Below are 23912 nucleotides of genomic sequence, written 5' to 3' on the forward strand. Positions count from 1 at the left end.
GCTGGCATCTAACAATGAAACAAGTTATTTAAGCATAGGACAAGGAATCATTAGCTTCAGCCTATGAAGCAGCTAAGTGTTTCCTTATTCTTTGCTTAAATGACTTGTATAATTGTTATACTAATTGTATATATATATATATATATATATATATATAAAGATTAATTAGTCAATTAATATTTACTCAATGCTGATTCTGCTTTTGCAGTCCAGGATGGGTGGATGGTGGGCAGGAAGGGACACAGCGGGACCAGGAGTGAGGAGGTCTTGGCTCTAGTATTAGTCCAAACACCAACCAGCTTTAAGCCACCAAAAGTAACATGGCCCTGTCACTTACGCTCTCTGTGTCTCAGATTTCTCACCTGTAACAGAGGCTGGTGGATGAGATGGTCCCTAGCGTCTTCCTTTCCAAACTGGATATTCTACGGTTTTATCACTGCCACGTCAGCAAGAGACAGTTGGGTCACTGGCACCATCTCTTAAGGTTTATTCTGCCAAACTCCAGGCCAATTTGAGAACACAGTATTGGGCTTTCGACTCCGGCTTGGGCTACCAGCCTTACGTTCCTATTAGGGGATCATGTATACATCTCCCCCTGTGAGGGCTGAGTGATCCAGAACCATGCATGTTTCCAAAAAAGCATAGTTTCAGCAAGTTCAAAAAGTCAAATATTCATTCATTTATTCAATTTAATGATGATGTGCCAGGGGCTGTGATGAGCAGGACATTCTGTGTCTTCTGGAAGTGATTTCATAACTTGCTTTGTTGTTAAATCCCTTTCTGGACCTGGGCCCATGGGAGAGGGACGGAGTGAATATTTGTTAGTTGCTATTATTATTGCTAGATAACAATGACATTTAGGTCCCTGCTATTTGGTAGAGGCTATACCAGGTACTTTACATACATTATCCAATTTAATCTTCCAAATAACTTCATGAGAATTTACCATTATCTCCACTTTGCAGCTAAGGAAACTGAATTCCAGAGAAGTTAAGTAATTGTGCTTCAGGTCCAGCAGGAGTGGGATTTGAACTCTGGTTCATCTCATTGGAAGAAAACCTATGTTTTCCTGTCATAATCAGTGCCTTCCTTCCTAACCCCACTTCCCAAGAAAGAGAAGATATTGATCTATTGGGGGGTTTATTTAATTGATGTTTTTATTAAATAATTATTTAATTTAATTATTTAATAATTATTTAATAATTATTTAATTGATGTGTTTATTAAATAATTGTGTTTATTTAATTGATGTGTATTCTTTGGCTACATTTTCGAATGGTAACTTACCCTGTGTACTCCTACTAAGGATTTCCTTTTGTTTAAACCAGATCAATAACACAGCGGTGGGTCATGCCCTTGTCCTACCAGCTAGCGGAGACCTCACGGACTTCTTGACGAAAGTCCTGACTTGTCACGTTTGCTTGGGTAAGGTACTTCTCTAAGAGAAAAAAATCTGTCCGGCTGCAATTGCGAAACACACTATCCACAGAGGGACATTTGAGTGAATAATCATCATCTGTACAAAGAGCTTGAGTTAAATGAAGATTCACATAGCCTTGTATTTACCAGTGTATATGCTGTGTAAGTAGTTTCCATGCTTAAAGCCGACTGCCCCCAAACAGAGCCTCTCTTTGTTAAGAGAATGATTAGTTCTATAGGTACAAAGGAGGAAGTGGGCTCTGCTTATATTTTGACCTTGGAGTCCAGAATTTTATTATCTGGTTTTGTTTTATTATCTGGTAATGTGTTTCTGGAACACATTTCTTCAAGGAGTGGCAAAGAAGTAAGGTAGTTTTCTTCCCTTTTCTTTCATTATGCCAATGCCATAGTATATTAACAAGGATTTCAGCTTGATTTGTTTCCTCTAGTAAGTGCTAGGTGATGAAAACTGAAATCTGGCCATGATATTGTCAGCAAGGTATACATAGGTTTCTACATTATGTGACAATTCTAATGACCCCAGACTACCTGCAGACTGATGTGCAGTATCTCGCCAGGAGAGTCACAGAATAAACGGGCTGCCATGCTTCTTTCTAGACATCTGCAACATCGACCCATCCTGTGGATTTGGCAACTGGAGGCCTTCCTTCAGGGACCGGAGAGCAGCGGGCAGCGACGTGGATATCGACATGGCTTTCATCTTAGATAGCTCCGAGTCCACCACTCTGTTCCAGTTCAACGAGATGAGGAAGTACATACTGTACCTGGTCCAACAGCTGGACATGAGCCCGGACCCCAAGGCCTCCCAGCACTTCGCCAGAGTGGCGGTTGTGCAGCATGCACCCTATGAGTCCGTGGGCAACGCCAGCGTGCCGCCTGTGAAGGTGGAATTCTCCCTGACTGACTACGGCTCCAAGGAGAAGCTCCTGGCCTTCCTCGGCAGCAGGATGGCACAGCTCCAGGGGACCAGGGCTTTGGGCAGTGCCATCGACTATACCATTGAGAACATCTTTGAAAGTGCACCCAACCCACGGGACCTGAAGCTCGTGGTCCTGATGCTGACGGGCGAGGTGCAGAACCAGCAGCTGGAGGAGGCCCAGAGAGCCATCCTGCAGGCCAAATGCAAGGGTTACTTCTTCGTGATCCTGGGCATTGGTAGGAAGGTAAACGTCAAGGAGCTGTTTGGCTTCGCCAGTGAACCAAACGACATCTTCTTCAAGCTCGTGGACAAGTCTACTGAGCTCAACGAAGAGCCTCTGATGCGCTTCGGGAGGCTGTTGCCATCCTTCATCAGCAGTAAGTCCTGCGCACACTTGGCTCCCAGGGATGGGGCTGCAGGCATGGGAATGATAGCTAGTGTGCCCATGTTGACCCGTCCATTCATTCAACAAGTATATACTGGCACCTGCCACATCCCAGACACACTGTTAGGAGCTGGGGTTGGCAGTTGACACAGATGGGAATCCTGCCCTTGTTCACTCATTTATTCAACCAGACTTGACTAGACCCCTCCCAGCCATGGACTGTGTCCCTGGGAGTTTATAGTTTAGGTGGGTGAAGGGGTCAAGTGCACATTTATTAGGCATGACATAATATGCTGTTATGTCACATTGAGTGTGCCCTGATGGGGATCAGGGAAGCTTCTAGAAGGAGCAGCATTGATCTGGGCTTAGCCCCCAACCCTACACTTGGATACTTCTGAGCCTTTACCTCATATGGCTCTCCCTCTGCTAAATGATCTCCACCCTTGCTTCAGCAACAAACCCGCATTCATCTTCAAACATTATCTCCAGACCCCCTGCTCTCTGCGATGGTCCCCACTCCCAAGGCTTGGGCATTGTTAATCTGGTTGTTGTACTTACTGCATCTATTACATGGCCTGTTGGTCATTCATTTATGGGTATGTGGTCCCAGTAGACTGCACATCCTGGAGGAGGTGTATCATTCATCACTGCCTTGATGGAGTCAGGCACAGGAAACATCTAACAAATGAGGGAGATTTATAAAGTATGACCTGTCCCCCTAAAGTTTTAGGGGAAAAATGTGAAGCAAGGGTAGGCCAGCAAGTTCACCCAGGAGCCACTATTACCATCTTCAGAAAATTAAAACAGTAGTTTTGTTAAACAGCGCTGAGAAAATGTTCAAAGTAATTCTATTATAATGTGATGTTCAAGAGCTTGGAACTTGGTGAATTCTGCACTTGAGTTTTCTTCTATTCCTGTCTTCCCTCACATTGAGTCAATGTTACCTTTAACCTAATCACCCAAATATTGCCAAATAGGAGATACTGGCTTAAGATGTTTTATGGATCAAGCACCATTATGCTTCATGTTTCAAATCACTGGACTTAGATTGTCTGGAAGAATGAATTAATTCAACAAATATTCACGGACTACCTATACGTGATCCATTTAACTCCTTAGCAGATTGATTTTAGTTTGCATGTGGTTCACATGCCCTTAGATATTTCTTCTCTCTTTTTCTCTAGGTAAAAATGCTTTTTACCTGTCCCCAGATATCAGGAAACAGTGTGATTGGTTCCAAGGGGACCAACCGGCAAAGAATCTTGTGCAGTTTGGTTACAAACAAATGTAAGTGATTATAATAACTGTCTTAGAAATTAGAGTGCTACAGGGAATGCAGAGGTCCTTCAGCCAATGCCTAACTTTATGGGGTGAGGATGTTGAAATCCAGAAAACGTGACTTCCCAAATGTCACGTGGAGCATTTCAGGGGAAGAGTCTGTTGTATCCATTAGCTTTTGCTGTGTAACAAATTACCTGAAACTTAGTGGCTTACAATAACAACTGTTTATGTAGTTTGAGATTCTGTGGGCTGGTGGGTTTTGCTTGGGCTCAGCTGGGCAGTTCTTCTGGCCTCTACAGAGCTCATTATCATGTTTGTGGTCAGCTGCTGGTCAGCTGTGGACTGGTGGTCTAGGGTAGTCTCATGTGGGTGGCTCAGCTGGGCAATTCTTCTGACCTCTACAGAGCTCATTTTCATGTTTGTGGTCAGCTACTGGTCAGCTGTGGACTGGTGGTCTAGGGTAGTCTCATGTGGGTGGCTCAGCTGGGCAATTCTTCTGGCTTCTACAGAGCTCATTTTCATGTTTGTGGTCAGTTGTGGACTGGTGGTCTTGGGTGGTCTCATGTGGGTGGCTCAGCTGGGCTCCATGTGGCAAGCCTGGGTTTGTGCACAAGGAGACAGGGAGGGTTCCGTGAGAGAAGGTGGAGGTGAGCAAGGCCTCCTGAGGTCTAGGCTAGAGCTGGCACACTGTTACCTATGCCCTATCCTATTGGCCAAAGCATGTCCAAAGCTGGCCTCACTAGATTCAAGAGTGGGGAGCTGGGCTTGTTGGGGGGACCTGCCACATCACATTGCAAAGAGTGTGGGTACAGAGAAAGTGGGCCACTGGGGCCATATGTCCCAACAGTCTACTATAACTGGTGTGCAATGATTTCATACAGAAAGATTGGATACATTAAGCAAAATGGACTCCCCGTCTCTCAAAATGATTAATGCTGTAACGACACAGGTGATGGTGTTAGCAAAGGGAGGGGACACGCATGGTCTCCTAGGAAGACCGATGAGATGGATGGGAGGTGGGTGGGGCTGCAGTGCCCATGATGATGCTGGCTGCTCAGCACATGCTCCGTGGCCTTATGTCCAGTGCCATTGTTGGTGCCAACTCCAGGAGTAGAGAGGAGGGCACTGTGGCTGTGTGACAGAGGGCTGGGCAAGAGGGACATGGTGGCAGGAACTGAGGTCAGGCACTGTACCAGCAATTTGTGCCCCTCAAGAGAAGGCCACAGAGGATCACGCTTTGGGAGAAGGGGAGGTTTTGTCTGTTGCATCCAGACGAGATGCAGATTCGAATTATCCTTGTAAAGTGACAACCTGCCTTACTCTTGGCTGAGCCCCAGGGTGACCTCTTCCAACTGCCCATATGTCTCCCTATACCCCTTAAGTCCTTCAGCTTTTGCCTTTGTCCTCAGAGGGAACGCTTCACATTTCAGCCTAGTAAGTTGAAAATCATTCCCAAGGCAGTGGTGACCCTTCTCCAGTGCTATGATACTCATTCTGCTTGATCTAGGTTCACAGGTTCTGTTTTTCTAGCCTTGTATTATCTGTATAATTTCCCTAGAACATTCTGTCAAGTTGGCTCAACTTTATCTTTAGAAAAACAGAATGAACAAAGCAATCTAGAATCTGAAGTTTTATGACAGCAACTTGAAAATATACTGCCTATGCCATATAGCATGACATTTATATAAAATAATGAATGTTAATCTCAGGGCAAGTAATGAACAAAATTGGGTCTGTGCTACCATGTCTGATGGTTATGTTGCTGTTCTCTTTAGGGACTCATAGTAAATCAAGAAATTGTGAGAAAAACAGCCACATACACAAAAATTAATACAAACAAAAATACATAACATGCCCTAGGAATGAAAGCGTATGCTGACTTGATCATTTTCCAGCTCAACACAGCATCTTGCTTATTTTTTTATTTAAACTTTTTAATGGAAGTATAGTTAATTTACAATGTTGTGTTAATTTCTGCTGTACAGTAAAGTGATTCAGTTATACATATATACATTCTATTTTTAATATTCTTTTCCATTATGGTTTATCACAGGTTATTGAATATGGTTCTCTGTGCTATACAGCAGGACCTTGTTATTTATCCATCCTGTATATGATAGCTTACATCTGATAACTCCCAACCTCCCACTCCATCCCTCCCACAACCCCGCCCCCACCACCGGGGGCAACCACAAGTCTGTTCTCTATGTCTGTCTATTTCGTAGATAGCTTCATTTAACACAGCATCTTGTTGAGTGGCTACTTTCTTATAACGAGTGTAGCTATTAACTGATCTTAGTTTTTGGTGTATGTGTTTCAGTTGGTCAATTTTTATAATTAGAGCATTATTTAAATATTTTATTTTTACTATTTATTATTAACAATAAGTATTATTATTATGACAATATTTATTTCTGTTTCTTTGCTCTCTTCCAGCTTTTATAAATTGAAAATAAGATTTCAGGTGTATTTATAGTACACTAGAGGCTTCATTTTTAATAATTCTATTTTTTATATGCTGTTCAATGTCTTTTCTGTGGCACAGATCCTAAAAGGAAGGAATTTAGTATATGCAATGCTATATGTAATATATAAAAGCTACTGCATACGTTTTGGTGAGATAGCAAATTTTGCATGGCGCATGGGGTTATGTCTTTGTCTGTTTTAGATAGCAGGAGAAAATATGTATCAGTTGAAATAATATTTAATATGTTTTAACAGAAATGTTCCGAATAATGTTACTTCAAGTCCTACATCTAAACCAGTGACCACAGCAAAGCCAGTGACCACCACCACCAAACCAATAACAGTGGTAAACCTGCCGGCCTCAAAGCCAGCTTCCATGAGACCTGTGGCTGAGAGACCCGTGGCTGGGAGACCCATGGCCACCAAGCCTGAGGCTGTCAAGTCCATGGCCACCAAGCCTGAGGCCGCCAAGCCCGAGGCCATCAAGCCCTTGGCCAAGCCTGTGGCCACCAAGCCCGAGGTCGCCAAGCCTGTGACCACCAAGCTCGTGGGCACCAAGCCAGAGGCCACCAAGTCCGAAGTTGCCAAGCCCGTGGCCACCAAGCTTGAGGCCACCAAGCCTGAGGTTTCGAAGACGGCCACAGTTAGACCCGCAGTGGTCGCGAGGCCCGCAGGAGCAAAGCCGGCCCCTGCCAGACCCCCTGCTGCTGCCAAGCCCATGGCCGCAAAGCCTGACACCCCCCGGCCCCAGGCAGCCAAACTGGCCGCCACCAGGCCAGCCACTGCTAAGCCCATGGGTAAGAAAGCCACCTACCTGGGATGTCTCATTTACTGTGTCCAGGGCTTGTCCCTTGAAGCCTGTTTACAAAGCAGTCCAGACACGGTCCTTGATCTGCAATCTGACATCTAGATGATGTATTTTGAAAGGTGCTGGTTTGAGCATGGAATTACCAAAACATTCCTTTTTTTCTATATGAGAAAGCAATCTTTCTCTTCCGCCCCCTATGAGGCTGGTGAGTTCCAAGCAAAGAGCAGGTGAAATACCTACCCCTCTGCCGCCTCTGCTGCCCGTTTTCCCACTCCCCACCCCAGCCCCGAACCCCCATCGGGGCAGGCATGGGAGCGGCTCATTCTCTCAGGGGTGTCAGTGGGCGGCCACCACCCACCCCTCCTGGAAATGCAGTTGTCTTCAGTTAAAGGGATGAGTTCTAAGGAGACGTAGGGTTTTAGACCCCATCGAGGGAGTGAGAGAGAGAGAGAGAAAAAGCCTGTTGTCAGCTCTTAAATGGTGAAGCTTATGTTTCTATGCTTTAGTTCTGGAGCCAGACCTGCCTCCCTTAGAATATGACTCCCGAAGATCTGGATGGAGCTTTGTAATTGCAAGCCTTGTCCCCTCTGTGAAGCATGTACCCATAGAGAAGAGGCCCAAGCCTCATGCTGTGGCAACACTGGGGCGTTGCGTTTAGCAAATTCAGAAGTTAGAGCCCAGACGACTGTTCTGTCTCCACAGACTGAACTACGTGCTGGTGCTGCCCCTGGGAAGAAGGCATTCCAGGCTGGATTAGATACGAGGCTGGGGGGTTGGTGGGCTTAATGGGACTCAGACTGTGTTATTTTATTTTTCCCACAAAGAAGATGCTAGAAGTTCCTATACAGTCACAAACTGTATAGAAAAGTGAAGGCAGGATGTACGTGCTCCTGAAAAGAATGGAGATTGTCTTCATTTTATGAAGAGAGAGAAGCAGGGATTCCTTGAAAGAATTTCATGTCACACCCTAAAGCTCCATGATGTATATTTAATATATTTTAAATTAGGGCCACATTCTGTCTTGAACGCTTCAGATTAAGCACCCTGGACCACACATTTTCAAAGTATTTCCTTAATAAGAGAGATTTTCAACAGAAAAAAATGGTAGTCGTGTACCTGGCCGATGCACAATGAGATTTTTGATTACTGTGAATTTCACGTTTCACATATGCTGGTAGGTTACAAGATCAATATTTCTCAGGAGCTTGAAAGAGAAACTAGGTGTCTGCCTCACCTAAATTTCAGATCGACCGTCTACCGGTACATCTCTTTTAGAGTTCACCTCTGGCCTGTGTGTGACAGTCATTTAGGGCTTTATTTTTTGTCTCATGCTCTCAGCACTCCATCTTGCAGTTAAGGCACCCCGAGAGGTCCACGCGTCTGAAATCACAGAGAACAGCGTCAAACTCCACTGGGAGAGGCCCGAGCCCCCCAGCCCTTATTTATACAACCTCACCATCACCTCAGCCCACGATCAGTCCCCGGTTCTGAAGCAGAACCTCACGGTCACGGACCACGTCATCGGAGGCCTGCTCCCTGGGCAGACGTACCACATCACGGTGATCTGTTACCTAAGGTCTCAGATCAGAGCCGTCTACCAAGGCAGTTTCAGTACAAGTAAGTGCACTGTCGGTTTAAGGGAGGTTGGTACCTCTCTCTGCGTGGGATATCCAACCGCGCCGTAAAGGGAACAATGCTTATTCACGGACCTTTTTCTGAAACAGCAACAAGGTTAAAACGAAATCCTGTGTTTCGGTTGCACCCAACCTGATAACTTAACAAAATGGAAAATGGGTTCCTTGTGAACTGTTGTCCTGCCTTGGGGATCCTGGGCTACTTGATGTGGGAAACCAGATCCATGTGGCCTGAGTGCAGCCCCTTCCCAGGGAGGAAGAAATACGGCCATGGAACCTGGCTGGGTCTTGGCTGCCCACCATGTCCCGTGTCGGAAGCATGTTTCCATGGTCAGTGAAAAGAAAACACCACTGAGTCATGGCTCCTTAGGGAGTCTCATCCCAGGGGCCACGGGATGTCCACAGGCACAGGCGTCGTCCACAGGTGTCGAAAGGGCACCAGCGTTTCCCTCCCCTGGTCTCACCGTGCTCAGGCTCCGCCCTCTGCTGTGTTGGCCCTGTGGCTCCTTTGCTGCCCCGAGGCCTGGCCTGCATGATTTCCCAGCCCCCTCCCCAAGTTCTCCTGGACCCTCACCCCCACCCCTGACTCTTCTCGACCCCTGCTGTTCCTGGGACGTGGAGGGGAGGCTCCCATTCTTTTCTCTTGGGCCAGAGTTATTCATATCAAGGAACTATGATTGAGGAAAGGCAATTCCCATCAGTTACCATACAACCCATGAAGATTTGAGTCCAAAGACGCTTCAACCCCAGGGTTCTACTTCCTTGGAAGGAAGCAGAAGATGTTATGTGGAAAAATGAGAGGATCTCTTCCAGGTTCAGAAATTTCCTCCGTTTGCTTGTTGAGATGAATCAAACGTGCAGACAACAGACATAAGCAGGGTGTGTGGAGACTTCTTGGGTCTCTACGTTTCAGTGGCCCCTTCTTACATAAGACATGACCCAGAACGGCAAGCCTGCCTCAGTCCCATAGGGTTCCTAAGCCTTTCATTTTCTGATTTACCTATTAGTGGTGTATCTTTTTCTTTTATAGAGAAAATTCAGCCTCCATCTCCACAAACGGTGAGGTCAGCTTCTAGTTCAACCATCAATCTAGTGGTGAGTGCAGAACGGCTGGCTGGGAGTAAAACAGGTGAGCTGTGAAACTATCAGGTCCACTGCAGCACTAAGAAAGCATTCTTCTGAACAGTTTAATCTGCTGGGGTTCTAATTCTCAGACCAGGAGTGACTTGTATGGAGAAAGTTTCAAAGTGGCTCTGTGTGGCCCCTCCTGGGCTTATTCTGCACATTCCAAGTTGCCTGTCCCCAGGATCTTAGAAAAAGTTGAATGAGGGCTCCTTTGGGGGCTGTAGCCAGGAACTCATGTGTCCCTTAGTCATTTCCCTGGTGACTCATCTTGGGACTTGAGTTGATTTGTGGTGTGTGATGCAGCAAAGCATAGGATTTCATCCACTTGGTGATTTAATCTAATAAAAAACTGCTTAGAAGAATACAAGACAATTCAGACTGGAATCCATGAAATAAATGGGTTTGGAAGTGACCCATGGGATCAATGTTCTGGTCCCAATTTCCTAAGCACACACCCTGGCTTAGTGTAGCCTGCCATTCTCTATGTGTCTGAGCCCAAGCATGTGCACATTTTATGTGAAATCCATGATGAGTTAGTGTTTCTGGAAGTGACAGTTGTGACTTGCTTTTGTCCTGGGCAGTGGAACTCTGGGGGACCCATATCCTCTTCTTCAGGGGAACGTGAGCTATGATTGTTCATCTGTGGGAAGCTGGTTATTGAAATAGCCGATATGCTTTGCTTAAGAGTATTCTGCAAAAGATATTGGTACTAATTCCACAGTCAAGGGTATTTAGATATCTTATTGTTTACAGACCCCAAAGCAAAGGGTTTCCACTAATTATAGGGACAGTTCATTAGTTTTTGATATATTGGCCACAGTCAGGAGAAGGAAGGCATATCTCTTTACATTGTTAATTTCTGTAATGGATAATGACGAAAGCCATATATCGAGTGCCCAGCTGCTTTCCTACGGTGCTCGATTTAAAAGAAGCTGTGCTTTCTCAATATGCCGTGCATTGTCAGAAGCAGCAACAAGTTATTTTTTGAGCTGTTGGCAAGGATTCCCTATTTTACTCTTTCCAGTTTAAGTTTTAAAGTGACCCTTGTTTCTCCACCTCATCCTTTTTGTAGAGTTTGCATCGTATCTCATCTGTGTTTAAATGAAATTGGGGGGTCTCTGACTCCACACACCCATCTCTTTGGGGCCACTTGGAAATACAGGGCTCTCAATTCTTTTAGTTGTTTCTAGAGGGAATCTTCTCTATTACCAGAACAGTATTTTTTTAAACATCTTTATTGGAGTATAATTGCTTTACATTGTTGTGTTAGTTGCTGCTGTATAACAAAGTGAATCAGCTATACATATACATATATCCCCATATCCCCTCCCTCTTGCATCTCCCTCCCACCCTCCTTATCCCACCCCTCTAGGTGGTCACAAAGCACCAAGCTGATCTCCCTGTGCTATGCTGCTGCTTCCAACTAGCTATCTATTTTACATTTGGTAGTGTATATATGTCCATGCCACTCTCTCACTTCGTCCCAGCTTACCCTTCCCCCTCCCCGTGTCCTCAAGTCCATTCTCTACATCTGCGTCTTTATTCCTGTCCAGCCCCTAGGTTCATCAGAACAATTTTTTTTTTTAGATTCCATATATATGTGTTAGCATACGATATTTGTTTTTCTCTTTCTGACTTACTTCACTCTGTATGACAGTCTCTAGGTCCATCCACCTCACTACAAATAATTCAATTTCGTTTCTTTTTATGGCTGAATAGTATTCCATTGTATATATGTGCCACATCTTCTTTATCCATTCATCTGTTGACGGACACTTAGGTTGCTTCCATGTCCTGGCTATTGTGAATAGTGTTGCAATGAACATTGTGGTACATGACTCTTTTTCAATTACGGTTTTCTCAGGGTATATACCCAGTAGTGGGATTGCTGGGTCATCTGGTAGTTCTATTTTTAGTTTTTTAAGGAACCTCCATACTGTTCTCCATAGTGGCTGGAATAGTATTTTATTCCATTGATGGACTTTCCCTGTGTCCATGTATACATGGTATATCTATATCTGTACATCTACATTTATCTATCTACCTATCTATCATCTCTTAATTCATCCGCAACCCATACTGACATGTGGCGTCAGGAGTTACTAGAAAGAAGATGATGAGTCAATGCAGGAATTATGAAACTAATACATACACAGATGTGTGATAAGGGTCAAAAAACCAACTACTTATAGAGCTGCAAAATGTTTTAAAATAGTTTACTTTTAGAAACAAGTTTAGGAATTGGTCTTTGTTAGAGACAGCCATGTGTTTTTCAGACTCCTTTTGCCTTTCCAATGGATAGATTGACAGAAAAACAAGAAATTCTCTCCTCTTGACATAAATTTATGGGAACAATTCAAGAATTCATGGTAGATTGAGTAATTAAGTTTTAACTTAAGAGTTGTGTAAAAAGATTTTATAAAAACTTTTAATGCTATGATTTTTAACTAGGTTGCTTCCATGTCTTGGCTATTGTAAGTAGTGCTGCTATGAACATGGGTGCATGTATCTTTTTTAATTAGAGTTTTCTCAACTCCTTTGATTTCTGCTCATAATCAAGGGACAATGTGCAGGGGCCTTTGTCCCCTGCTCTGGGGGTTTCCTGCAGGCCCTAGTGCACCCCAGCTACCTTCCTGAGTCATCTCCCAACACGATGCTTGAGCTCAGAGAAGCCACAATGGACTTACTAGGATTTCACCAAAGATATGGGTCAGGACAGATGACATTCTGACTTCAAAGTCCCTGAAATCTGTGCATATTATTTGCCACTTGCTGGTAACTTCAGCCCTCACAGAGTGTGGGAAAAGTAAAACTTCTAGCAAATTCAGTGCTTCACTGAGAGAAAATGATTAAAAATAAATTACACAGTGAGATTTGGGGATGTTTTTGGTTCTCTTATGTATGGTCCAGAAGGAATAAGAATATATAAACAGTGTTAAGTTAATATAAACAACACAATCTTTAAGCAAGAATCTGGCTGGGCTGTCTTGGTTTTTAAGACTGAGTCACAGATTCAGACGTAGGAAGGTGTTTTCAATCTAGACCTTCAACACTTAGGTCTCCTCTCTTCATGTGACAGACAGAAAAGAGATTTTGAGACTGGGGCTTTTGTGTCCTTCAAGGCGATGGGTCGTAGTTAGATACAGATGAGTCCAAAACCTTTCTCCTTCCTTCTGATCAGTACAGAGCCCTCAAACCCAGGACCTGACTGTTCTTTCACCCTTTCACGTGTGTATTTCCCCCCTAGTGATTCAAGTCAGCCTGAAAATATAAATTACTTGCTCTTCTTTTTTTAAAAAATTTTTGTTTATTTTATTTATTTATTTATTTTTATTTTTGGCTGCATCGGGTCTTAGTTGTGGCATGCGGGCTTCTCTCTAGTTGAGGCGTGTGGGCTCAGTAATTGTGGTGGCACGTGGGATCTTAGTTCCCCGACCAGGGATCAAGCCCATGGAAGGTGGATTCTTAACCACTGGACTATCAGGGAAGTCCCTTACTTGCTCTTCTTAAGAACAAGTTTCTGCATAATTCATCTCTAGCCTGCAAGTAACAAAACAGCGTTTTGAAAAAAAAAAAAAAAAGCACTTTGCCTGGAGAAGTCACTTAATAAACATTTGCTAAATGAACATATGTAGGTGTACACACACACACCATTTTGAATGCTCTTCTTCAATGAAATTAATTGGATATTTACTTTAAAATGTATAAATTGAAAATGGGTAAACAGGATTAGGAGATGGAAGCTTGTTTTCCCTCCTCCCTACCAACTCCTCCCCCATATAATCAAGGCATCTTAGAAATTTTTTCCAGGGGGTGAAACATTTTAATATATTCATATTTTTGCAGATAGAAAAGGAGTAACAACAAATCCTTGTTTATAAGAAACTTTAAAAAATATACTAACTATATTCTTCCTCAGTAGTTTCATGTATATTTCACATCTAAATATCAATTGCCATAATATGCATTATTTCTCCAAAGATGTATTTTCTAGACAATTCAGGCAAAAATAAGTTTTAAAATTAGCTTTTATATGTGGATGTGAATGCAGTTTAATTCCAGCACCAGTTCATTACAGTTCATCTCTGTAAGCACAAACACGGTTTGTGCTTACAGAGATGTGTTCCTTTCTTAGTTTTAAATGCTAGATACTATTTTTGTTTTTTGACCTTGGCACGCGGCTTGCGGGATCTTAGTTCCCCAACCAGGGATTGAACCTGGGCCCACAGCAGTGAAAGCGCCGAGTCCTAACCACTGGACCACCAGGGAATTCCCTAGACACTCTTCTTTGCTTTTTTACCTCTATGAATAAAAGATTTACTGGGTTTTGATTCTATCTTTAGGAACTGAATTTTGAAATAGTTTACCACTTGGGGTTTAGGAAACATGGTGACCAGCGTTTGAACCTATGCAGGAATTTGTGGGCAAAAATCCTGTGAAATGAAAAGGTCTTTGGTCCATGGCATCCAATGAGGGGAGAGAAGATTGAGCAGTACTATTATTTGAGTTTTCATATGTTAATATTTGTCCCTTTTGAAATTCACATTTAATAGGTACTTCTTTACCAGAAATTTGACACAGGCATGTAATGGGAGGATAGCCTAGTGAGGGGATTCTTTGTCCCCCATCTGAGGCCTGGCCCTGTGTCACATGGAGTGTGAGATGTGGCAGTAAGGCCTCAGCTTGAGATGAAGGTTGATTACAACAGCAAACCAATAGCATCATTACTAACCATTCAGACTTTGCAATACTACATGATTCCATTTTAAATGGTTAATACTTGTATTTTCCTCAACAAAACAAGCCCTGCAAAAAGAAAAATCCCACCCCACTTTTTGCTTTCCTCACCACCTAAGGGAATCACACCCACTTTTCTGAGATACATTTGCTGCCTGAAAATGGCAGTTAGCAGCAATTAAACAAATGTTTCAGTGCTTATCACAGTCTTAAAAAAGCATTGACTGTGCTAGGCATTTTTGCAGTACGTTTTGTGACTGCTAGTTTTGAGGATGCTGTGCTGTTGCTAATGTTGGTTTTAGGTTTTTGTTACTGTCTCTCTCTTCCTCCTTCTCATTTTTGGCCAAAGAAGACTTGGATGAATATTTTACATGCATATGATTAGTAAAGCTAAGACTCTGAAGTTTCTAAACAGCAAAAAAAAAAAAAAAAAAATCTAACTCAGAAAATTTACTTTTTACAATATTAAAGAATGAATCCTAAATTATTGGCCCACCCATGTGTGAAGAAATGTTTCAATGCAGAAGAGAATAAAAATAACTAACACAACGTGTAACATTCTTTTTTACTTACTCAAGAAATTAGCAATCTGTAGAAATGACCGTATTTTGTCTGATCAGACATTCCTGGGTCAGTTACACAGCTCTGAAGGAAATAAGTTCACCAATGTTTTACTTACTTTATTGATTCTAAGATGTACAATTTTCCCCATTGTAGTACCTCTGAAATTGAAATGTGACTTGAAGTTGATGACATGTCATGGCTTATTGGCAGCATTTTCTCTTACTTAGTGGATTATAAAACAATAGTACATTATAAAATTAATTATAAAATTAAGATATCTTAGATTTGATGAAATCCAGTATTTGCTTGGCTGTGTTCCACCATGAATATACAGCATTGGCTGCCATAAAATGATGTGATGGGGACAATATATGACTTTATGTTGATAATAATTTAAAGAACTAACTTAACCCCACAACTTGAGGTACATTCAATGGCTACAAATATTTTCTCTACATTGAAGAGACATAGCCATCTTCAAGGCTGTGTGTTTATTGCTGCATGAGAATGTAGCTAAGTCAGCTACCATGTTTGGGTTATGACGGGTCTCCAAGGGCATTTGGTATTTTTTTATTGTGAAGTATAAAAGTCTTATGAAATAAAACTCTATTGGTCAAGACCTGAAACTACATTTAAAATGCAACTACAGCTACATTTAAAATAAAGTTAAAAGTACAAAAAAAGTTTCTTTGGTACCTTTTGAGCCAATCCACACTCAAAATGTAAACACAGGAAAGTTTTATTCATTCCTGCCAGTTGTATCTGCTTCAGAGGTTTGGAAGCACTTTATATCATGTCAACAATGTCTGATCCTAAGGCAATTAAACCTTCTTCTTGTTTTGAAACCATTAAACTAACGAGGAACATATTTACACATATTCACAACTGCAGCCTAAACCCTTTCCCCTCCTCTCAGCTCCCACGATTTAGCTTAAGAAATAACTTAAATACTGATAACTTGCTGGTTTGGAAAATGTCAAATTGATGCCTTTAAAAATGCTGCTTTGAAGGAGAGACACAGACATAGAGGATAAGCGTATGGACACCAAGGGGGGAAAGGCGGGGGTGGGATGAACAGGGAGATATAGTTTCTACTAGAAACTGACACAACATTGTAAAACTACTATACCCCAATTAAAAAAAGAAGTTTAAAGAAATAAATAATGAATGATAATTTTAGAATCACAGAACTAAAAAAAATATGCTGCTTTTAGACACTATACAAATCTCAACTGATAAAAAAAGGCAAGATTTTCCAATTCAACATGTTTTTGGTTTCAAACACTTTTTCTAGTAATAAAATAATAGATATTCATTGTGAAGAATTCAGAACATACAGAAAAATGTAAGGAAAATATGATTCCCATAATTAAACACTGATGGCCATTTATGGCCACCATTAATGATCCAATGCATATCTTTCCTGTTTTTTTCCCATGAATAGTACATGTGCACACACACACGTCTTTATTACAAAAGTAGGCTGTGTTTCTTTGGGTGCCTTCCACCCCATGGCTGTTGTTCCAGAATGTAGGTTGGCTCCTGTGGTTTCTGTGAACATGGGATTCCTTGGACAGGGTTTCTCCAGACATCACGCTTACATCAGTTTCCTCTCATATTTGGAAGCTCACTGAAGCCCAGTAACCGTTGACTATTTCACTAGGAAGTTTCACCAGATGGGGATCTGAATCAGACAGCCTTTCAAGTCTCTCTTTTAAAATGAAACATTATTATTTTTTTAAAATAAATTTATTTATTTATTTTTGGCTGCGTTGGGTCTTCGTTGCTGCGCGCAGGCTTTCTTTAGTTGCGGCGAGCGGGGGCTACTCTTTGTTGCAGTGCGCCGGCTTCTCATTGCAGTGGCTTCTGTTGTTTTGGAGCACTGGCTCTAGGCACGTGAGCTTCAGTAGTTGTGGCTCGCGGGCTCTAGGGTGCAGGCTCAGTAGTTGTGGCGCACTGGCTTAGTTGCTCCGCAGCATATGGGATCTTCCTGGAGCAGGACTCAAACCAGTGTCCCCTGCGTTGGCAGGCAGGTTCTTAATCACTGTGCCACCAGGGAAGCCCTAAACTGAAACTTTAAAAAAAAAAATAAATAAATAAAATGAAACTTATTTACATTGTTATTCTAGGCAAAAGTGAGCCAGGAAAGGTTGGTGATAATTTTCTTTCCCCATGGTCTCTTAGGCTCTGGTTGGGTTCTCAGTATGAGGAGGAGAAAATCAATGAATTTGTAGCCAGACACATCTCTTGGATCAAGGACCCCAGGCTCCTCCAGGGCTGGGCCCCAAGGGGAAAACTCTTTCTGGAGGGAAACATAAATAGCTGTCATGTCCAAAGACTTGTTCTAGGGAAAAACTCAATGAGATCCAACCATCCTTCTTTGGACTATAGGACATTTTAATTTTGTAGACTTTGAAGCCGTTGTTTTAGCATATGTAGACATAGCTTGGGTGAGTCCAGCCCACATGGGTCTCAGAAATCAAATGATGGGAGTTAAAAACTTTCTCTTCTTAAGAACATAAAACCTCCCATTTTGATGCTTTAAAAATGGAGAACCCCAGGCTTTTGTCATTGCATAAAGTTGAGGCCCACATTAACATAGTTCCCTTGGTTCTCTAAGACTTTACGTGTCCAGAGTAGTAGCATCCTTATATTCCATTAATAAACCTTAAAGGTCTTGGCAGTGACTCCTGCTGGAGTAAAGGATGTAGAATGCAAGAGTCGTAGTTTGGTACCGGAGACTGAAGGTGAAAATCAAAGGAAATTGGAAAAGCCAATTGGTCAGGGAGCAGGGTCCTGCTGCTGGGCTGCCTCCAGGCTGGGTGTCGTTGGGTCTGGGAAGACGTCTGTTGCTTCAGAAGAGCACAGGGGAGTAGAACCCAAAGAGCTAAACACAGATGGCCAGGACTGGGTGCACTTGGAACAAAGTGTAACCAACCTGGGCCACTGGGGAATGCTCTGGGGAAGAAAGGGGAGGGGACGAGGCGACCATTTGGCCAAGTTCCCATGCTAACAGGGGACCCACCAGTAAACAAGGGATGTGTGTTGGTGCTTGGATGATCTTGCCTTGCTCAGTCCCCTCATTCCTTCAAACCAGGCCTTCACCTCTAGCGTTGGCCCATCTGAGAGGAAGAAAGTTGTTTTTGTAAGTTGTCATCATTTTATCCTGGCCTCATTTGGGTCTTCAAAAGCTCTTGGTAGCACTGCTGGCCTTCTGGGCCTCTGAAAGTGTCTGCAACTCAGAGATGCTGTAGGTGTGGGGTCACCTTCCTCCTGGGGGCGGGGGTGACAGCCTCCCCAGAGTCACCAGGTAGTGTCTTAGACCAATTCTGAGCCTTAATCCTGTGCCTGGAAGTCTGGTCCATTATGGTTGACCTGAGCTTTGGTTTTCTACCTGAAGACCTAGATTTTCCTTTTACTTCTTGTTACCAACCATCCCTGAAGATGCCTACCACCCCTGCCATCCATGGAGCTTGGGGAAAGGCCCCCGGAAATGTCAGCCCTGTGTGGGGAGGGCCGGTGATTCACGGGTGTTAGTTATGAATGTAAACATGTAACATTGTCCACTCCAGGGGTTTGTTTTACATTTTTCAAACTTTCAGATAACAGTTGATATTAATGTTTCTCTTTTCCAGCCCCATCTAGAGTTTGCCAGAAAACACTGTAAACAGAAGTTTTACTGTGTGTGAACTGTAAACTTTCTTTCTTTCCATGCGTGGTGGAGAATGTAGCTTTTACTCTGCAGCTGGGCTGCATCAGAAGCATGCATTTAAAACATAAACTTCCTTAACTGGAAAAAGAATGCTTCTCTGTCTTCAAAATAGATTTGCTATGTGACATTTTTGCTTCTGTGAATTTTGCATCAGTGTTAGCACTTCTCTTGGCTTGTTAAATTTGACTGGTCACAAAGGTAGTAGCTACACACACACAGACACAACACATGTGTGCATATACACACATTTTAAAATTTTTATTTATTTATTTATTTTTGGCTGCATTGGGTCTTCATTGCTGTGTGCGGGCTTTCTCTAGTTGTGACAAGCGGGGGCTACTTTTCGCTGTGGTGCGCGGGCTCTAGGCACTCGGGCTTCAGTAATTGTGGCACGTAGGCTCAGTAGCTGTGGCTCACGGGCTCTAGAGTGCAGGCTCAGTAGTTGTGGCACACAGGCTTAGTTGCTCCGCGGCATGTGAGATCTTCCCAGACCAGGGCTCGAACCCGTGTCCCCTGCATTGGCAGGTGGATTCTTGACCACTGTGCCTTCAGGGAAGTCCCTACACACATATTCATAAAGGATTTTCTTTTTGCACTTTGACTTTTGTTTTTAATCTACCTGGCTTGTAGTGAAATGGAGAGTCTTGTTTATGAATGACATTCTGACAGAACTTAATTGTTATTTTGCCAAGGAGTAGAAAACTCCAAGGTTTTAAAATTAGGTTTCTTCTTTGGGGGTTGAGCATTGAAAGAACTGGAGACTAAGTGACCCAGTGATTGGAAAGGGGAAAACACAGTTCATTTAATCTGAAATCATCCAATAATAATTGCCAACACTTGGGATTCCAAGTGTAGTTTATGAAGTCCTTTCATCGATAAGATTGTATTTATTGCTCTCAGATCTGTAGGTGATTATTATGTCCATTTGACAGTAAGGAAACTGAAGCTTGGGGAGGTAAAGGAAGTTTTCCTCCTGGAAACTCTTCTGTTTTCTCTCTCTGACAGCACTGTGATTAGACCTTCAGCCCCTCACGCTGGGAGCACAGTAACTTACATGTTCTCATTAATCTTCTTTCCCCATCTTGTTCTTCAAGATATATGTAAGTTGCCAAAAGAAGAAGGAACTTGCAGGGACTTTATATTAAAATGGTACTATGATTCCGTTACTGAAAGCTGCGCCAGATTCTGGTATGGAGGTTGTGGTGGAAATGAAAACAGATTTGATTCGCAGGATGAATGTGAAAAGGTTTGCCCTCCTGGTAAGTGATTCTTCTTTTGTGTTGGTGGTTTTTGCAGGTAAGGGATCCAGGCCAATAATTCACCTTTTAAAGATATTTGAATGATAATGATGATGATAGATTTGAAAAAGAAGATAAATTGGATTTTCAGATGAGGAAGGTGTACAAATAAAACACATGGGGTTAATTTTCTGAGTTATTATGGTTTCCTAAAAACATACTTGTATTTTTGCCAGTGAGGAAACATATGGTGGACCACTCCTCACCCTTCAGAAATATTACTAAGTTTCTGTTATTCATAAAATACTGTAACAGACATGGTGATTAGGAAAATAATATAATGAACAGTTAATAATAACTGCTATATAGTCTATTCATCTTTAAATAATCTTGCTTGCTCTAAATAACAATGTTGACCGCCAGGCCATGCGCTATCTCCATTATGCTGGGCAATGTGATTGGTAATAAAATCAGAACAGCTACACAGAGATTCTGGGGCCAGTGCGGAATGGGAGCGCTGGGTTTGCTTAAAGGCCAGGCAGGTGATGCCAGGAGAGAGAAAGGGCTCAGATGGCACAGAGAGCCCCAAACCCCAGGCCAAGAAGCTCCAGGGGAGCCACTGAAGGAAATGAACTGAAAAGTGAGATTGGTGATGACAGCCAGAGGCCACGGATATTTTCATGAGAAATACAGTGTCCTTTTGGGTCAGTAATGTGACTTTTCCCCTCCTCTTCCTTTCCACCCTCACCCGCTGCCCCTCCATCCATGCCCAGTGCTCATCAAGCCCGGAGTCATTGCTGCGATTGGGACCTAAGCGTGGCCGACCAGTGACACATACCTCTTGAAGAAGAAGGAGTCAGCCATTGCCAGTCGTCTTTGTAGAAGCTCTGGGTATAGATTCCCTTGCACTGTACCATTTCCTGCTTTGATTTACACTCGAACTTGGGAGGAAACGTCTGCTGCATGACCTATCAATATGGTGCTAAATGTGTCTGTGGAGTCAACCCTCTTTGTCTCCGGGCAATTACATTGTATACTTTGAACGTTGTGTAATAGTTATCCACTGCTGGAGTTTATGTGAACATTCCTATAAATTCAAATTCCCTCTGGAGTTTCACGTTATGCCGGTTACAGGCAAGTGTAAGATCTAGAAAATAACCCCCAATTTCACAGCTACTCTATATACTTCTGCTTGGTTGATTTTTTTTCCCCTCTTAATTAAGCATGACTTTAGATGGAAAGCCTGTGTATAGAGAAAAAACAAGAGTCTAACTTTTCCATTTCCCTCCCAATTTCCTGGATTAGATTTTGAGCTAATTTCCTTTTTCTAGAGCTTCTAACAAACAATCTAGTTAGAAGGAAGCAAAATCCCTTAATCTCTGTGCACTGTTGTGGGACCAATGCCTTAATTAAAGAATGAAAAGAAAGTCATAATAGAGAAGATTTTTTGGCATTCCTCTAATGTTGTGTCTGTGTTGTTTTTTTTTGGGGGGGGTTAATTTTAATTTTAAAAATTTTAGGAAATTTATACAAAGAAACTTTTTAATAAAGTATATTGAAAGTGGTGTGGGTTTGGTGTTCTTGGCTGTGTCGTTTCCCTAGCACCTGTTGTCAGAATCACCCCAGGACAGGGGAATTGGAGCCTGTTCAGGCCCACAGTCTTGGGTACCACCCTTTGATTTCCAGTGAAGGGGCAAGGGTGCTCTATCGACAGTGGGAAACCCGGTGGATCCAGCTCTCCGTGGCCGGGTGGGTCACGTTCCTTGCTTAGGGCCCCTGGAGTCTTCCTAGTCTTAAGAACCAGGCTGGCTTTCATGCTCTCCTTTAACTTCTTGCTGTGTCCCAGAGATGTGGCCTCCTTCCCTGTCCCTTTAAGATAATTGTTTCCTGGGGGTTCCCTTTGCTCCTGCCTACAGTGGCTGAGAGGTGGGATGTCACTGGCCCAGGAATCCCCAGTCCCCTTTCTGGAGTCTCAAAGATGAAGCATAAAGTTTCTTTTTTCTTTAAAGACCTTTTTGCTCCTGTCTTCAGAAATAACACAAGAAACAAATAAGTACATATTTAGGTGGTACCTGAATTCCACTTGGGAAGGAAACTGAATTTGTTTGGTAAAACACATCTGCTCTGACAAATGCTTCTGGCCGAGCTCTAGGGACCTTGGGTGTGGACCGAACTGTTTTATGTAAGATGCGGAAGGACCTGTCAGTTAATCTATTGATCAGAGGGAGGGAGGAGGAGGGAGAGGGCGTGTAGAGCCATGGAGATGGGTGGGGAGAGGCTGGGAAGTCACAGACACCACTCCTTGTGATTTCCACCCAGATCTTTGGGTGCAATTTCTAAATTCACAAGTGCACTCAAAGTGAGCACATCTGCAGAGCAATTGGAGGAAGAACTGAGCTTTGTCCCTGAGTCGGTGTGTCAGAGAATGTAGCCAAAGGCAGAGATGGAAGGAAGATGCTGTGAGCAAAGGACCCCTCTGCTGGAATCTGCAGGAATCTGGGGGAGGACTCAGCTCTTCACAATCCAAGACGCTGGAGGTTTGAGTTTACCGGCACCTTGTCGGGATGGGGAGAGCCTGGTTGAGTATCAGGGCAGCCCGGGGTAGATTTCATGGCTTTGAGGACTCCTGAGAAGCTCTCACAGTCAGGGGGCCCCTGGACCACGTCTGCCCTCCAGGCCATGCTGACTGCCTCCCCACCTTTGAAGGGCCCCCTTTTTAGCATGAGGCCAAGCCAGTGGAACTACCAAGAGCGTGATGGCCATGAATTCCTTTCAAACAGGTACTCAGCCTGGGTGGGAAATGTGCCTTCTGTGACTTTCTTAGAGATTTTTCTCTCCAGCCCCACAGGAGCAGCCCCCTTCCACAGAAACAGGCCTGCATGCCTCCCCTCAGGCTGTGGGTAGTCAAGCCAAGCGCATCCCATCCCACTGGAGCAGAGAAACATTTGCAGGGGCTTGGGAAAGGCAGCTTCACTGGTGTAGTGGATGGGACAGTCTGTGTGCATTTGTCCTGGGGCTGCCATAACCAAGTACCACAATCCAGGTGGCTTAAAACAATAGAAATGTATTCTCTCACAGCTCAGGGGGCTAGAAGTCCAAAATCAAGGTGTTGGCAGTGCCATGCTGCCTCGGAAACCCGTAGGGCAATTCTTCCTTGCTTCTTCCTACTTTCTCGTGATTCCTTGACTTGTAGGCATGTGAGTCCAATCTCTGCCTCTGTTTTCACATGGTCATCTTCTTATAAGGACACCAGTCAAACTGGATTAGGGACCCACCCTGCTCTGGTATAACCTCATCTTATCTAACTATATCTGCAATGACCCTATTTCCAAATAAGGTCACATCCTGAGGTCCTGGGGGTTAAGACTTCAGTATATCTTTTTCGGGGGGACACAATTCAACCCATAACACAGTTTTAGGGTTTCCAATACCAGTTCCCAACTCTGATCTGTCGATCCACTCTTAACAGCAAGGTAGCAGCTGTAGTTAAGAGATTTCAATTGAATGCTGTCACTTCCTCAGTGGCATTGGTTATTGAAACCATCACTACTGGATCTTCAGGCTGGGTCCTATTCATTTCAAAACTTAAATCTCAGATGCTGT

General features: G+C 43.3%; 1 protein-coding gene across 2 annotated transcripts in view; it reads left to right on the forward strand.

Moving 5' to 3' along the window:
* COL6A3 (collagen type VI alpha 3 chain) overlaps positions 1-21874 on the forward strand; it is a gene marked incomplete at its 5' end in the record, with an annotated part of 68697 nt that extends 46823 nt beyond the window's left edge. Inside the window, 8 exons of one of the 2 annotated variants that reach the window (XM_079710203.1) lie at positions 1329-1425; positions 2038-2736; positions 3929-4031; positions 6747-7288; positions 8638-8916; positions 9964-10062; positions 20166-20330; positions 21083-21874. In XM_079710203.1, the coding sequence (XP_079566329.1) occupies positions 1329-1425; positions 2038-2736; positions 3929-4031; positions 6747-7288; positions 8638-8916; positions 9964-10062; positions 20166-20330; positions 21083-21123 (2025 nt within the window). In that variant the 3' untranslated portion in view covers positions 21124-21874. The remainder of the gene's footprint in view (positions 1-1328; positions 1426-2037; positions 2737-3928; positions 4032-6746; positions 7289-8637; positions 8917-9963; positions 10063-20165; positions 20331-21082) is intronic. The other variant, XM_079710204.1, reaches the window with a different exon arrangement.
* Between the last annotated feature and the right edge of the window lie 2038 nt (positions 21875-23912).

This window comes from Hyperoodon ampullatus, assembly GCF_949752795.1.
Source record: "Hyperoodon ampullatus genome assembly, chromosome: 8".
Classification (NCBI taxonomy): Eukaryota; Metazoa; Chordata; class Mammalia; order Artiodactyla; family Ziphiidae; genus Hyperoodon; species Hyperoodon ampullatus.